General features: G+C 51.8%; 2 protein-coding genes across 2 annotated transcripts in view; one reads left to right on the top strand and one right to left on the bottom strand.

Moving 5' to 3' along the window:
* Positions 1-1,941, top strand: part of PRR22 (proline rich 22) — a 7,229-nt gene extending 5,288 nt beyond the window's left edge. The window contains exons 5-6 of the mRNA XM_007954493.1: positions 648-802; positions 1,915-1,941. Of these exons, the coding sequence (XP_007952684.1) occupies positions 648-802; positions 1,915-1,941 (182 nt within the window). The remainder of the gene's footprint in view (positions 1-647; positions 803-1,914) is intronic.
* A 599-nt stretch (positions 1,942-2,540) lies between these two features.
* CATSPERD (cation channel sperm associated auxiliary subunit delta) overlaps positions 2,541-14,601 on the bottom strand; it is a 141,432-nt gene continuing 129,371 nt past the window's right edge. Inside the window, exons 16-19 of the mRNA XM_007954494.1 lie at positions 10,121-10,249; positions 7,275-7,455; positions 4,391-4,548; positions 2,541-2,820 (exon numbers count right to left, since the gene is read on the bottom strand). Coding sequence (XP_007952685.1) covers positions 2,541-2,820; positions 4,391-4,548; positions 7,275-7,455; positions 10,121-10,249 — 748 coding nt within the window. The remainder of the gene's footprint in view (positions 2,821-4,390; positions 4,549-7,274; positions 7,456-10,120; positions 10,250-14,601) is intronic.

The following is a 14,601-nucleotide window of genomic DNA, read 5'->3' on the forward strand; positions in this document are numbered from 1 at the left end:
TGCACTTAATTAGCATGAGGGGGCTTCACAAGAGGAAGCTTGCCACTGCATGGGACTTTCCAGTCTGGGCGGGTTCTGTCACTTCGGTTGTCTTATCAGGCTGTCTCATCAGGGCTTGACACCCGGAGGAAGCTGCTAACTGAAATGTTGGTGGCTTGGGTTTGCTTCGGCCTAACAGTTAGGTGCCGTGGAGTCGATCTTAGACTCATAGTGACCCCATGTGACAGAGTGGAACTGCCCCAAAGGATTTTCTGGGCTGTCATGTTTATGGGAGCACATTGACAGGTCTCGCTCCTATGGAATCACTGGGTGGGGTTTGAACCGCCAACCTTTCGGTTATTGCTGAGTGCTAAACTGTTGTGCCACCAGGGCTCTTTTTAGAGTTCGTGGACTAGCACCAACCATGTGTACCGGCTGGAGACTTGAGCTGAGAAAGGCGCAGTAAGAAGGTGGATCTGACTGGTGGTGGACACAGCTGTTCCCGTAAACCCCGAGGGGAGGGAGAGGCACCCCTGTGCAGGGAACCACTGTGGGGGGCCCTACCCCACTGCCACTGGGCAACTAGGATCTATCTCACAGCAGCACCTGTTGGGATGAGTGTGCCAGTGTCCGGGCCCCACTTCCAACCCCTGTGCTAAAAACCGTAGGTTGGCAAGTCAAGGCGGGAGGGGCAGGCCAGGGAGAAGACAGCACTGTCCCGGAGCAGAGCCGGCCCAGCCAGGGAGGACGCATTCTCCTGGTCACCGTGGTCTGTGAGACTGAACGGAGGCTGACGGGGCAGCTACAGAGTGAGGAGGAAAAGGTGTGGGGCTGCCCAGGTGCCCACTTGGAAACCCGTTTGGGTTCTACCGCTGAATAAATGTTAGAAGGACAGCAAGTCAGCAGTGGGTTCCGTGGTGAGATTCCCGCCTTCCCCGTGAGACACCCGGTTCAGTTCTGGGCCGCAGCCCCTCCCGCGTCTCTCCATGGAGACCTGTGCGTGGCCAGGATGCTGAGCAGGTCTCAGCCGGCTCCAGACTAGGAAGAGAGGCCTGGGGAGCTACTTCTTTTTTCTCTTTTTTAAAATTGTGATTTGGGTGAAAATGTATAGAGCAAATTCACTTTCCATACAGCAGTTCACATACACTTTGTCTCATGACATTGACTCCAATATACCCCAACGCAACAGCTTGGGGAGCTACTTCTGAAAAGCAGCCAATAAAACGCTTTGAATCACAGTGGTCGTCCCCCGGCAACTGATCACAGGGCGGGGCAGGACCGCAACGGTTTGCTCCTTTTTGCGTGGGGTTGCCATGAGGACGCACATAGGCAGCCAAACAGCGACCGCTGACCAGAGGGAAAGAGTCGCCCAGCCACACCCTCACGTCACTCTCCTCTGCTCTGCAACCACGTGAGGTGCAGTGACACTTTTGCCTCCAGAAGCAAGTCAGTCAGCTGCCCCAGTACCTCCCAGGCCCCGCCCACCTCCCAGGCCCCGCCCACTCCCCGAAGGAGCGACTGCCTTCCTAGGACCGGGGACAGGGGAGCCAGGGCTTTTTTGCGCTCTACCCGCCTGGGGGAAGGTTCCAGGCGGGAGCTGGGAAGGAGGCGTACCTGGGGTGTCCTGGGGAGGAGGTGGGGGGCCCACACCCTGACAGGAATATGCTCGATTCTCACTGTTATGAAGGGTGCTGGGTCCCCAGTTGTCAGGGAGTGGAAGGCGACCCCACGTGGGTCAGGGTAGAACCCTCCATGGGGTCTTCAGTGGCTGAGTTTTTAATATTTTATCTTATTTACTTATTTGCTGGATGTTAATGTCGACCTTGGTGTCCCCCGAGACTATGGTCTGAGCCCCACATCCAGCAATTCATCCCCTCGGGGTGTTTAGTTATGACTAAGGCCTTTCCGTGACTTTTGCCCGTGTGCTCTGCACAGGCATGGCTCCGTCTGCAGCACGTGTAAATCCATGGGTACAGCTAGCCTGTCACACCTGTGTACATCTGGGGGCGTGGTCCCCCGCGTCTTCCTGCCCCGGTTCAGAGCGACCGTCTCAGCGTGGCTCGTCAATTATCGTTCCTACAGTTACTGCAGGACTGTGTGTGTAACAGCGTTCACCTGGCTTGCCTTTAACTCTGCTCCTCCCTGTTTCTTCCACTGCCTTGATATATTATTAATATTTCATCTTCTTAGTGGAAATGTACGCAGCAAAACCGAGTCCCACTCCACACTTTCTAGGCATATTGACGAGTCACGCTGGCTACGTCCTTCACGTTGTGTCAATGTTCTCGTTGTCTCTGTTCGAGTTGTTTCACGTCCACTGACTTGAACTCCTCGTTCGGTGTCTGGCTTTTCGGATGTGGATCACCGGGTCTTTCTTCTGAGGTGCTGTGGGCACACTTGAACCTGCAACCTTCTGCTTTGCAGCCGAGCGCGCTCGCCATTTGCACCACTCGGGGCTCCCAGGGGCTCAGAAACCACTGCCACTCGCTTTTCTCCATAACGCTTTATTTGAAAACAACTCCCGGGACCCTGACAGTCCCTCTGCTTCTGTGAGGGCGGAGCTATTTCCCGGGGGCTCCCAGCCCCCCTGCCCGGGCCGCAGCCTTGGCGACCGGCTGGGAAGCCCCGCCATCATTCCTGAAGCCCCTGAGCAGCCTGGCCCAGAACCCCGTGACCCTGTGGCCCGTGTCGGTGCGCAGCGCCTTGGGGATGGCGTAGGCCAGCCAGAGCGACAGCAGGAGGCTGAGCAGCAGCAGGGCGATGGTGACCTCTTTGCGGACGTTGATGGATGGGAAGGCCCCGTAGACGTAGACGCTGAAGGTGGTCTCCAGGCCACAGTAGCTGCAGGGGCGGGCGGGCAGGGCGGGCCGTGGGCCTGGACCTCCTGAGGGCTGTCCCGTTACCCCGGTGAACACGCTCCCACCCACATGCAGCACGGCCCGGGGTCAGCAGGGGCCAGGAGCACCTCCTTCCGTTTCCTGCATTACGATCATGCGATCATGCGTCTGGCGGCTCGGACTCTGCGGCTCCTGGCACTGGCCATGTCCAGGCCCTCTGTGGTCTGCCCCTCTGGGCACAAGGCCTGCCTTCCCAAGCTGAGTCCAGAGAGGGCAGAAAGGAAAACCAACCCAAACCAGTTCCCGCCCAGCCCGGGGTGACGGAGTCAAGGGGGCAGGCCTCCAGACTCATTGGTGCTGACACACGTGTGTCGGATGGGCCGTCCCTCAGGGTTTGCGGCTGATGTTTGAGAAGCAGACCGCCAGGCCTTTCTTCTGCAGCACCGCCGCATGGACTTGAACCCCTGGGCTTTTGATTGGCAGCCGAGAGCATTAACCATTGGCATCACCCACTACACTGTAAGGACACAATGGCAGTGGGGAATGGGGCCAGTGACAAGGAGCCACAGGTGGTCTCAGAGAGGAACCTGGAACAGGGATGATGTGGACAGCAGACAGGAGGGACGCAGCGGGACAGGTGCAGGGCTTCCAGAGATAGGGAACCCCTTGGGAGAGACAGGAGGGTGTGAGACCTCACTGGGGTGCTGCTGGTTGTGGGGTCTGGGGAAGGAGTGTGAAGGGGAATGGGAAGGGACAAGTCTCACGGTGCCCTGTCTGACCTCTGCACACTCTGCCCCAGGTCAGAGGCCTCTAGGGCAGGGTAGGGTCCCTACAGGGAGTAGCACAGGAAGGCGGACAGTGGCTGAAGGTGAGGGTAAGGACATGGGAATGGATGCCACCTCACGGTCCCCTCGCACTGGGAGATGTTAAGGATCTGGGACAGCACTCTGAGAGGTGGCTTGCAAAGCCTTTCCAGAACGTACCAAAATACCAAAAACCAAACTCACTACCATCGAGTTGGTCCCAGCTCATACTGACCCCTCCTTGGGTTTCCGAGGGGGTACTCTAAGGAAGTAGATTGTTCAACCTTCCTTCTGAGGAGTGGCTGGCAGGTTTGAACCGCCAGCCTTCTGGTTATCAGTCAAGTGCCTTCGGCACTGTGCCAGTGAGCATGCTGAAGGAGCACTCAGAAGTGGGGGCCTGCTTTGGAGTGTGTGCCTCTTGCCCTGGTGTAAATCCCCCCCCTCCCCGCGCTGATTTCAGATGCCTACGCACAGTTGGCTGTTGCAAAGTTTCTGAATATCTGATCACCAGTTTGAGCCGGCTCCGGGACACCACGGCTGACATGCCACCAATTGGGTGTCATGATAGGGTGACTGCTGCCCACAAGGACAGGGACCTGGCTGCTGGTCCCCGCTGCTCCCCCAGCACCAGCTCTGGCCCCCAGCAAGCTAACGGTTGACTTAGTGAGAGGACAAATGTTGCCACTACTTAAAACACCACATACGTGACCCGCCCAGGACAGCTGGCCTCACCGGAGGCCCTGCCACAAGGTGGCCCCAGGCCCTCCTCACCTGTAGTAGGGGTCCACGATGTAAAGGTGGAAGATGTACATTCCATTCCTTTGGTCAAAAATGACCTTGTTGTCCGTTGGGCCACCCAGGATCTGATAGGGGACATCTGGCCACTTCAGAGGGTCACCACCTTCAGGCTTATGGCAGCTCTCATAGGTCTGGGGAGGAGGACTCAGGCCCTCAGACTGCAGATGCCCCTTGTCCCCAGGCCCTCCCTTGGCCAGCGCCCACAGGCACCCTCCAGCCACTGCCCGCCCTGCTGCACCCCATGGCTGCCCTTGGTGAGTGGCCTGTGGTCCCTGTGGAGGAGACGCTCAGGCTCCTCTAGGTCTTGCCTCTCCAGGCCTTCCTGCACGGAGGCTGTTAGTCAACAGCTCTGTTCCCAGACTCCCTTGCAGCTGTGAGTCTGAAGTGAACCAGGCGTCAAGTACACACTTGCGGGGAAATGGGGAGGTGAGAATGAAGTGGGGGCCCTTCCCGAGGGTTTTCACTGGCACCGGTCCCCGGTACGGCTGTGGGTGCCAGGAGGTAGGCAGGTAGCTGTCCTCAAGCTCAGCAGTACCGACAGCCTTCTCTGTCCCCCGCCTTTCTGATCTTGGTGGAGGTGGCGGCTCCCTGCTGTCAGTCCTGGGGTCACTCCCTGAGACCAGCCTCGAGCCAACCCCTCCCGTGTGCCTAGAGAGTGACTCTCTGAGCTCGCCACTCCCAGTAACGCCAGACAGTGGCTTCCGACCCAGGCACTACACAGTGAGGACATGCAGACGACACAACCTTGCTAGTTCAAAGTGAGGAGGACTTGAAGCACTTACTGATGAAGATCATAGACTGGATTGTTCAGTATGGATTACAGCTCAACATAAAGAAAACACAAATCCTCACAACTGGACCAAAAGCAACATCATGATAAATGGAGAGAAGATTGAAGTTGTTAGGGGCTTCATTTTACTTGGCTCCACAATCAACGCCCATGGAAGAAGCAGTCAGGAATCAGGCATTGTATTGCACTGGACAAACCTGCTACAAAAGACCTCTTTAAAGTGTTAAGAAGCAAAGATGTCACTTTGAAGACTAAGGTGCGCCTGACCCCAGCCACGGCGGCATTTTCAATCGCCTCATATGCATGTGAGAGCTGGACAATGAACAAGGAAGACTTAAGAAGAGTTGATGCTTTTGAGTTGTGGTGCTGGGAGGAATACTGAAAGTACCATGGACTGCTAAAAGAACCAACAAATCTGTCCTGGAAGAAGTGCAGCCGGAATGCTCCTTGGAAGCAAGAATGGCCAGACTTCGTCTCACCTACTTTGGTCATGTTGTCAGAAGGGACCATTCCCTGGAGAAGGATGTCATGCTTGGTAAAGTGGAGGGTCAGCGAAAAAGGGGAAGGCCCTTAATGAGATGGATCGACACAGTGGCTTGACACAGCGGGTTCAGGTACAGCAGGGATTGTGAGGCTGGCGCAGGACTGGACAGTGTTTTGTTCTGTTGTACATGGGGATGCTACGACTCAGAAATGACTCACTGGCACCTAACAACAGTCTTTACGGAAGCGACTGCCTCCTTCTTCTGCCAAGGAGGGGCTGGTAGGTTCAAACCGTTTAACTTTAAGCTGGCAGCGGAGCACTTAACCACTGTGCCACCGAGGCTCCTTCAGACCAAAGTACGGAAACCAAAGATGGTAACTAGTGGTTCCCAGGGCTCTGGTAGCGTAGTGTCTAAGGCACTTGATTGCTAACCAGAAGGCTGGCGGTTCAAACCCACCAGCCACTCCTCAGAAGAAAGATGGGGCAATCTACTTCCGTAGTGAAACTGCCTCGCAAACCCAAGGAGGGGTCGCTATGAATCGGGTCTGACTCCGCGGCACGTAACAACAGAGGGAGGGCGAGGGGGTACTTTTCACTTAGGGGCACCTGGTTTACGTTAATGACGGTGGAATAATTGGGAAAGGCTCAAAGAAGGTCATCGGTGTCGCCGAATTTTACAGGTAAAATTGCTGAACTGATGCATGTTTTCTTGTGTGTATTTTCACCACAATTTAAAAAAAGAAAAATGTAGAACCACCACTACTGACAACAAAAAAACGATCAAACGCACGTGATGGAAGGAGATATAAAGAAGCCGGAGTCGCCCAGCTAAGAAAGCGAAGCCGGAATAAAAACAGCAGAGCCGCGAGGCTGGGGCGTCGAGTGCAGCGAGTGAGCGCCCCCTGCTGGCGGCATTCGCTGTGTTCCTGCACTTGAAGCTCCGCAGCCCTGGCTTGAGGCAAAACAGGAGCGAGCAGAGAAAACTCTCGCGGGAACCAACGCAGCGTCTACATGAGACAGACATCCTGCCCTATCTCCAACTGTGTAGAAACGGATTTGAATTCCAGAAACACTCAGCAAGACGGGCAGACCGTGAATTTCACCGGTCCCTTCGTGGGCCCTAAGTGGAGTCCCTGGGGGGGTGTTCAAATGGCTAATTCACCCGGCTGCTAATCAGAAGGTTGTCAGTTGAGTCCCCCAAGAGGTGCCTGACAGGAAAGGTCTGGCGATCGACTTTTAGTTTCGCGGAGCACAGCTCTGCCCTACACACACGGGGTCGCAGGAGCTGGAATAGACTTGGTGGGAACTGAGTTGGTTTTTTGTTTGTTTGATATAATGGCCATTTAGATGTTTCAGAATTTGGCTAACAATCAGTAAGGCCCAGTGACCATCTCGCTGCAAACCTCTGTGACTGTCTGGCCAATTCCCTTGGGAGGCAGTCCCAGAGAACCTGCTTTTCCAACTTCCCATACTCAGCCCCTGTGCCCCGCAGTGTCCCACTCCCCACTCCCAACCCCCACCCCTGACCTGGGCATGGCCAAGCCCTGCCATCTCCTTGGAAGTAACCCAAGAGCAAAAGTCACCTCTCTGTTCCAGACGTTCTTGCTTTGATTAAAGCGTGACATCATGGTGGTCCAGTTCTGTGGCTGCCACTTGCAGTGCGCGGTGCGGGCTGTCAGGGTGTACGAGTATGTGAATAGCCCGTTCACCTCCAGCAGGACGTACTCGGCGTGGACCACCTCCTGGAAAGACCCATCTCTCCACCTGGAACACATGTGTACTCAGCCTGGCTGTGGAGGGGAGTCGGAACCACAGCCACCTTTGGGGCAGGAGGCCCTCCAGTTAGGGGGACAGGGACTGCTGGCTCCTGGGCTGGGCAGGGTGGAAAGGGGGGGTGATGGGGTGGTGGGCAGTGTGCATTTTATACGGAGGGCTCCCCAGAACCCTCTCTGATAAAGAGCCATGTCAGCCGAGGCTAGAATGAACCACTGAGTGTTCCATGACTGACTAATATCACCAATAGATGAATGAGGGCGTATAACCCATCACCTTCCCCACCCTGTTTTTCTGAGGACATCTGGAAATACTGGAAGGTGTACATTTCAAACAAAACAACCCCAAACCCACTGCCATCGAATCAATTCCAACTCAGCGACCCCCGTGGGGTTTCCAAGGCGGTAAATCTTTGTGGAAGTAGATTGCCCAGTCTTGCTTCCACAGGGTGGCTGGTGGGTTTGAACCACCAACCTTCTGGTCAGCAGTCAGATGCCTTAGGCACTGTACTACCACCGGCAATTAGGGTCTTGTGGGGTGTTTTCAATAATTTCTTCATTGTTGTTGAGAATCTAGACAGCAGAACCTAGGCCGATTCAACACTTTCTCCATGTGCCTGCCATTCAGTGACGTGGATGACAGTCTGCAAGTCGTGTGACCATTCTCACCCTCCTTATCTGAGGTATTCCTCCCCCATGAACTTGAACTCCCTGCCCCCTAAACTTCCCATCTAACCTTTTGAGTTGCTGCTGTCAATTTGATCCCATAGAGAGAGTTCTTCAAAGAGCTCAGTGCTCAAGGCACACATTCCTTACTAGTTAAGTTCAAGTATTGTTTGGTTTTAAGAAGATGTAAGGGGCTATTTTGGGCTTAAGGTTTAAAGATTCTCTCAGGGCAGTAGTTCTGGGGATTCATTGGCCTTAACTCCTACACATGCTTCAATACCCCATAGGCAACACCTCCTTGGTGAAACCTTTGAGTCCTCCACATGTTAAGCTTTGTTGAATCAACTCCCCGGCAGTGAGCACCGACTGGACGCCAAGCTTGAGCTGCCCTCCTGCTCTGACCAGGACCTTTCTTTCTTCTTTACCCTGGCGGATGTTACCCCACTACCCGACAGCTCTGAGCTGGGGTGTGAGCCTTGGCCCCTAGGCACCAGGCTCAGTCCCGTGTGCCCAGCCCAGGGCCTGCCGCAGAGCAGGCAGGGCGGACAGCTGCTGAATGGAACGTCAGGTTTGACGTTGGCTGGAGCCCCCAGGTAACACAAACGGTGAACACGCTCAGCGTCTGGCTGAAGGGCTGGAGGTTCGAATCCACTCAGAGAAGCCTTGGAAGGCGAGCCTGGCAAGGTGCCTCAGAAAGATAACCCTATGAACACAACTCTGACGCATGGGGGCGCCAGGAGTTGGGGTCGAGTGAGGGCAGCTGGTTTTACGGTTGGTCCAGGGCGATGGGGTGTGCCTTTCTTATCTGTTTCCGTCTGGGATCCCCCGAGCCCCCTGCTCCGTGCCCTCGATTTTGCCTGGAGTAGGATCAAGGCCCGTGGGATCAAGGTGTGAGTTTAATGAACCTAAACACTGACACGTGTGAGCTTGGCCCCATGCCGTAACTGTCAGCTAACAGCCATTTACGGTCGGCAACGGGCCAGGGCCGAGTTAGGCCACCGGCTGCACGGGGTTATTGCAATGAACTGCAGTGGAATGAAAGGAGGTACCAGCTTCTCAGCTCCGCTCGTGGCTCCCACAGCGGACAGCACACGATTATGGAACATTTCTGGTCGCAGAAAGCTCTGGGGGGCAGCCAGTCTGCGGCTTGATCGGGGTCAAGGCAGCTGCAGCTCCAGTCTCTGTGAGCCCAGGGCCAGGCAGCTTGGGCTTCTCATCTGACCACCCACGCGGATGGAGCCATTACACGTGGGGCCCACGGAAAGGAAGGAAAAGCAGAACTCCAGCTTCTTAAAACGTCCAGACTTACTGGACTGGTTGAGACCAGAAGACTGCTGAGGCCACTGCCCTGAGATGCTCTTGAAACCATGAACTGCAACTAGCCTCTGAGGCTGCCTTTTAGAGGAATAACAGACTGACTCATAAAAGCAAGCCTGTCCTGCGTGTGTGCTGCCCTCCTTTAAAAAATCATCTGTGGGAAGCCAAACGGTCAACAGCAGCTCTAAAGTGAAGATGAGAAAGTACGGGGACAGGGAACAGTTCCAGAAACGGAAGAACCAGAATGGAACTAATGAGAATGTTCACATGGTGTGAAGAGTGGGATCAGTGCCGTGGGACAGCTTATAGGGACATGGTTAGATGGGGGCCTGAGTTGCTATATGTACCTTCACCGAAAACACAATAAAATATTTAAAAAAAAACAATAATAAAAAAAAATGAAATTATATAAAGGGGCGTGGGGTGAGTTGATTCACTGAGGGTTGAATGTGACGCATGGGGGACTCTGTCCTGATGACACAGCAGAGCCCACGGCCGCAGGTTAAATCGGGGAGGAAGGGGGTTGGCTGTGGTGAGGGGACATGTTGTGGGTGTGGGGTCTGGAGAGGCTGGTGGGGCTGGGGTGCAGAGTGAGGGCTTTATCTGAAGGGTCAGGAGGGGGCCCCAGGATGAGGGGACACAGGCCCCCCCCACTGCACCCTGCTGGGTCTCACAGTTGTACCACTGGCTTCCACGGGGTGTTGTAGTAGACAAGCTGAGGGCAGCCCAGTTCCTCATATGGATAAAACACTATCAGGTCCTCGACGGCCTTGTGGCCCCGGAAGGCGCGGTCGTGGGCCTCCCTGTGGGAGGGCAGGAAGGACAGACAACTTGGTGGTAAATTTTTTTTTTTAAGGTATTGGAACTTTTTTTGTGTATGTGGGTACGTGATTTGGGTGAAAGTTTACAGAGAGAAAATTGATTATTAATCCACCAGCACATACACATTTTGTTCTGTAACACAGACTGCAGTCCTCATAATGTAACAGCTCTCTTCCCACTGCCTCCCTGGCTTTCCCATTTCTGTCCCTCCTCCTTTCTGCTTCCTTCCTGCCTCTGGAGCTGGGCAAATGCGCCCTTTGGATCTCATACGGTTAATGGTCCAGGGGGTGTGTACCTCCCCGGCGTGACCGTTCACCTGATAGGCCTATCATTTGAATGAAAGGCGAGCCACCAGGGTGAGTTCAGTTCCAGGCTTGAATGGTGTCTAAAGGCCACAGTCCTGAGAGTTCCACCAGTCTCTATCAGACCAGTACCCTGGTCTTTCTTATGATTTTGAGTTTTGCGCCCACTCTATCCAGGACCTCTTACTGTGATCCTTTTCAGAGTGGTCAGCAGTGGTAGCTGGGCACTGTCTAGTTTTTCTGGTCTCCGAGTCATGGAGGCTGGGGTTTACTGGTCCATTAGTCCTTTGCACTAACTGTTTCCCTACATTTTCACTTTACTTCACTCTTTCTTTTGCTTTGGGCAAGTAGAGAACACCTTAGATGACTGCTCATAAGCTTTGAAGACCCCAGTCGCTACTCCCCAAAGTAGGATGCACAACATTGTCTTAATGGAGCGGGTTGTGCCAATTGACTTTAGTGTCCCCTGAGTATGGTCCTGAGCCCCCAGGCCCAGCGACTGATTCCCTCGAGGTGTTTGGTGATGACTAAGATGCTCTCATAATTGGTCCCTGTTTGCGCTACTGTCTTCGTGGGCATATTTGCAGCCCATATAAATACACAGATAGAGATCCTCTATGAAACCTACATATACTCTTGGGTGCTGTCCCTGGTCATCCTCCTGTGCTGGTGAATTTTGCAACAACCTATCCAGGCTCTGGTGCCTTCAGCCAAAGATTATTCTACAGTTGATTATGAAGTAGTTACATGTGATTAAAGAAGCCATGGTGACTCAGTGGTTAAGCGCTCAGCTGCTAACTGAGAGTTTGTGGTTTGAATCCACCAGAAAGACCTGGTGATCTGATTCCATAAAAATACAAACCAAACTCAATGCTGTCGAGTCAATTTGACTCAGAGCAACCTCTCCTTGGGTTTCTGAGGCAGTGTCTCTACGGAAGTAGATTGCCATGTATTTTTCACCCATGTACATAACATACACACATGTAATGTGCACAGCACTCCCAGGAAACTAATTCACGAGTGCATATGACATGTGCACTATTTGTATAACAATATGCACAGCCTTAGGGACCCTGTGGGGCAGTTCTACTCTGTCCCATGGGGTCACTATGAGTCGGGACACACTCGATGGTGCACTATGAGTCAGATGACACTCAGTGGCACCCAACAACATGTGATTAAATCAGTTGTCCTTAGGTAAGCAGACTACTCCCCACGATGTGGGTGGGCCTCATCCAATCAGGAGCCCAAAGAGCACAAAGGACACTTCTCTAGGATGTGTTCCAACGCAGAATACAAACAGAGCTCCCCCATGCTGCCTGTCACTTGATCCAGGGACACAGCCTGTAGGAACCTCCAGCCTGGTGCCTGACCATGGATCTTGGAGTTGACAGTTATGACCCCCCTATCCCATGGTGATCACTTTCCTTTGGAATGGGCACAAATAGGGATCTCTTCCAGTTGGTTGGCCAGGTCTTCCAAATTTCTTGGCATCGAGGAGTGGCCACTTCCAGGGTTACATCTGTTTGTTGAGCCATCTCACTGGGTATTCCGTCAATTCCTGGGGCCTTGCTTTCTCTATCAATGCCTTTGGTGCAGCTTGGACGTCTTCCTTTAATACCACTGGTTCTTGATCATATGCCACCTCGGGAAATGGCTGAACGTCAGCCAATTATTTTTGTACAGAGACTGTGTATTCCTTCCATCTTCTTCTGCATCCTCTGCCTGCATCATTCAATATTTTGCCATAGAATCCTTCAGTATTGCAACTCAAGGCTTGAAATTTGACTTCGGTCCTTTCAGCTTGAGAAGTGCCGTGTTCTTCCTGTTTGCTTTTCTCACTCCAGGTCTGTGCACATTCCATTGTAACACTTCACTCCGCCCTCTCGAGCCACCCCATGAAATCTTCCGTTCAGCTCCTTGACTGCAACATTTCTCCACTCACTTTAGCTGCTCTCCATTCACGAGCAAGTTTCAGAGTCTCTTCTGACATCCATCTTCATCTTTTCTTTGTTTGCTGTGCTTTTAACAACATTTTGCTTTTTTAATCTTTTATAAAAACTTTCATTATTCTGTTTTTTAAAGTGTGATTTGGATGAATGTTTACAGAGCAAATTCGTTTTCCATACAGCGGTTCATACACATTTTATTTCATGACATTGATTGCAATCCTCACAATGTAACAGCTCTCCTCCCACTTCTTCCCTGTGGTTCCTTTTCCCGGTGTCCTTCTTTCCTATGGATTTCTTCCCTCTGAGCTCTCTCTCTGTGCAAACGCTGCCCTTCTCATCTCCTACGGCTGATTGCTCTAAGGAGCATACCAATGTGGTGTAAATGTTCACCTTGCAGGCCTGTCTATACTTTGGCTGGAAGCCATAGGAATGACTTCAATTCCAGGCTTGAAGAGTAACTAGGGGTCATTCCCTGGGGCTTTCATCAGTCTCTATCAACCCAGTAGTCCTGGTCTTATTTATGATTTTGAGTTTTGTTCCACATTTTTCTCCCATTCTATCCAGGACCTCCTGCTCTGATCCCTTTCTGAGTGGCTGACAGTGGTGGCCGGGCACCATCTAGTTCTGGTCTCAGGTCATCTAGGTTGAGGTTCCCATGCTTCACCAGTCCCTTGGACTAATTGTTTCCACGTATCATTGATCTTCTTCATTCTTCTTTGCTCTGGATGAGGAGAGATCAACTGTTGCATCTTAGATGGCCGCCTGCAAGCTTTTAAGACCCCAGTCACTACTCACCAAAGTAGGATGTAGAACAGTATGTGTAGTATGTTATACCAATTGAGCTTGATGTCCCCCATGTCCATGTCTTCATCTTTGATGTTATCCCACAACTTGTCTGCTCTTCAGTCATTAAAAATTTAATTTGTACCTATTCCAAAGAAAGTGATCCAACATAATGGAGAAATTATAAATCATTAATATCATATGCAAGTAAAATTTTGCTGAACATAATTCAAAATCAGCTGTAGCAGTATTTTGACAGGGAACTACTAGAAATTCAACCAGTTTCAGAAGAGGATGTAAAATGAGGGATATCATTGCTGATGTCTGATGGATCTTGGCTGAAAGTAAAGAATACCAGAAAGATGTTTACCTGTGTTTTACTGACTATGCAAAAGTATTCAATTGTGCGGGTCATAAAAAATTATGGATAACATTGCAAAGAATGGGAATTCCAGAACACTTAATTGTGCTCATGAGGAACCTGTACATAGACTAAGAGGTGGTTGTTCAAACAGAACAAGGGGACACTGCATGGTTTAAAATCAGAAAGGGTGTGCATCAGGGTTGTATTCCTTCCCCACACTTATTGAATCTGCATACTGAGCAAATAACCTGAGAAGCTCGACTATATGAAGAAGAACATGGCATCAGGATTGGAAAAAGATTTATTAACAACCTGGGATACACAGATGACATAACCTTGCTTGCTGAAAGTGAGCATAACTTGAAGCGCTAACTGATGAAGCTCAAAGACTACAGCCTGCAGTACGAATTATACCTCAACATAAAGAAAACAAAAATCCTCACAACTGGGCCAATGAACAACATCATGATAAATGGAGGAAAGATCGGAGTTGTCAGAGAATTCATTTTACTGGATCCACAATCAACACCCATGGAAATAGCAGTAAAAAAATCAGACATCATATTGCAGTGGGTAAATCTGCTGCCAAAAAAGCCTCTTTAAAGCATTAAAAAGCAAAGATGTCAATTTGAGAACTATAGGCTCCTGACCTAAAGCCATGGTGTTTTCAATCACTTCATATGCATGCAAAAGCCAGACAATGGATATGGAAGAGCAAAGAAGAATAGACACCTTTGTATTACAGTGTCGGGGAAGAATACTGAATATACACCATGGACTATCAGAAAAACAAACACATCTGTCTCGGGAAAAGTACAGTCAGAATGCTCCTTAAAAGTAAGGCTGCGAGACCTCGTCTCATGTGCTTTGCACACGTTATCAGGATGGACAAGTCTTTGAAGAAGGCATCACGCAAAGAGGAAGACCCTTAA

This window comes from Orycteropus afer, unplaced genomic scaffold (genome assembly GCF_000298275.1).
Source record: "Orycteropus afer afer isolate SDZICR_OR568_19922 unplaced genomic scaffold, OryAfe1.0 scaffold00461, whole genome shotgun sequence".
NCBI classification, from domain to species: Eukaryota; Metazoa; Chordata; class Mammalia; order Tubulidentata; family Orycteropodidae; genus Orycteropus; species Orycteropus afer.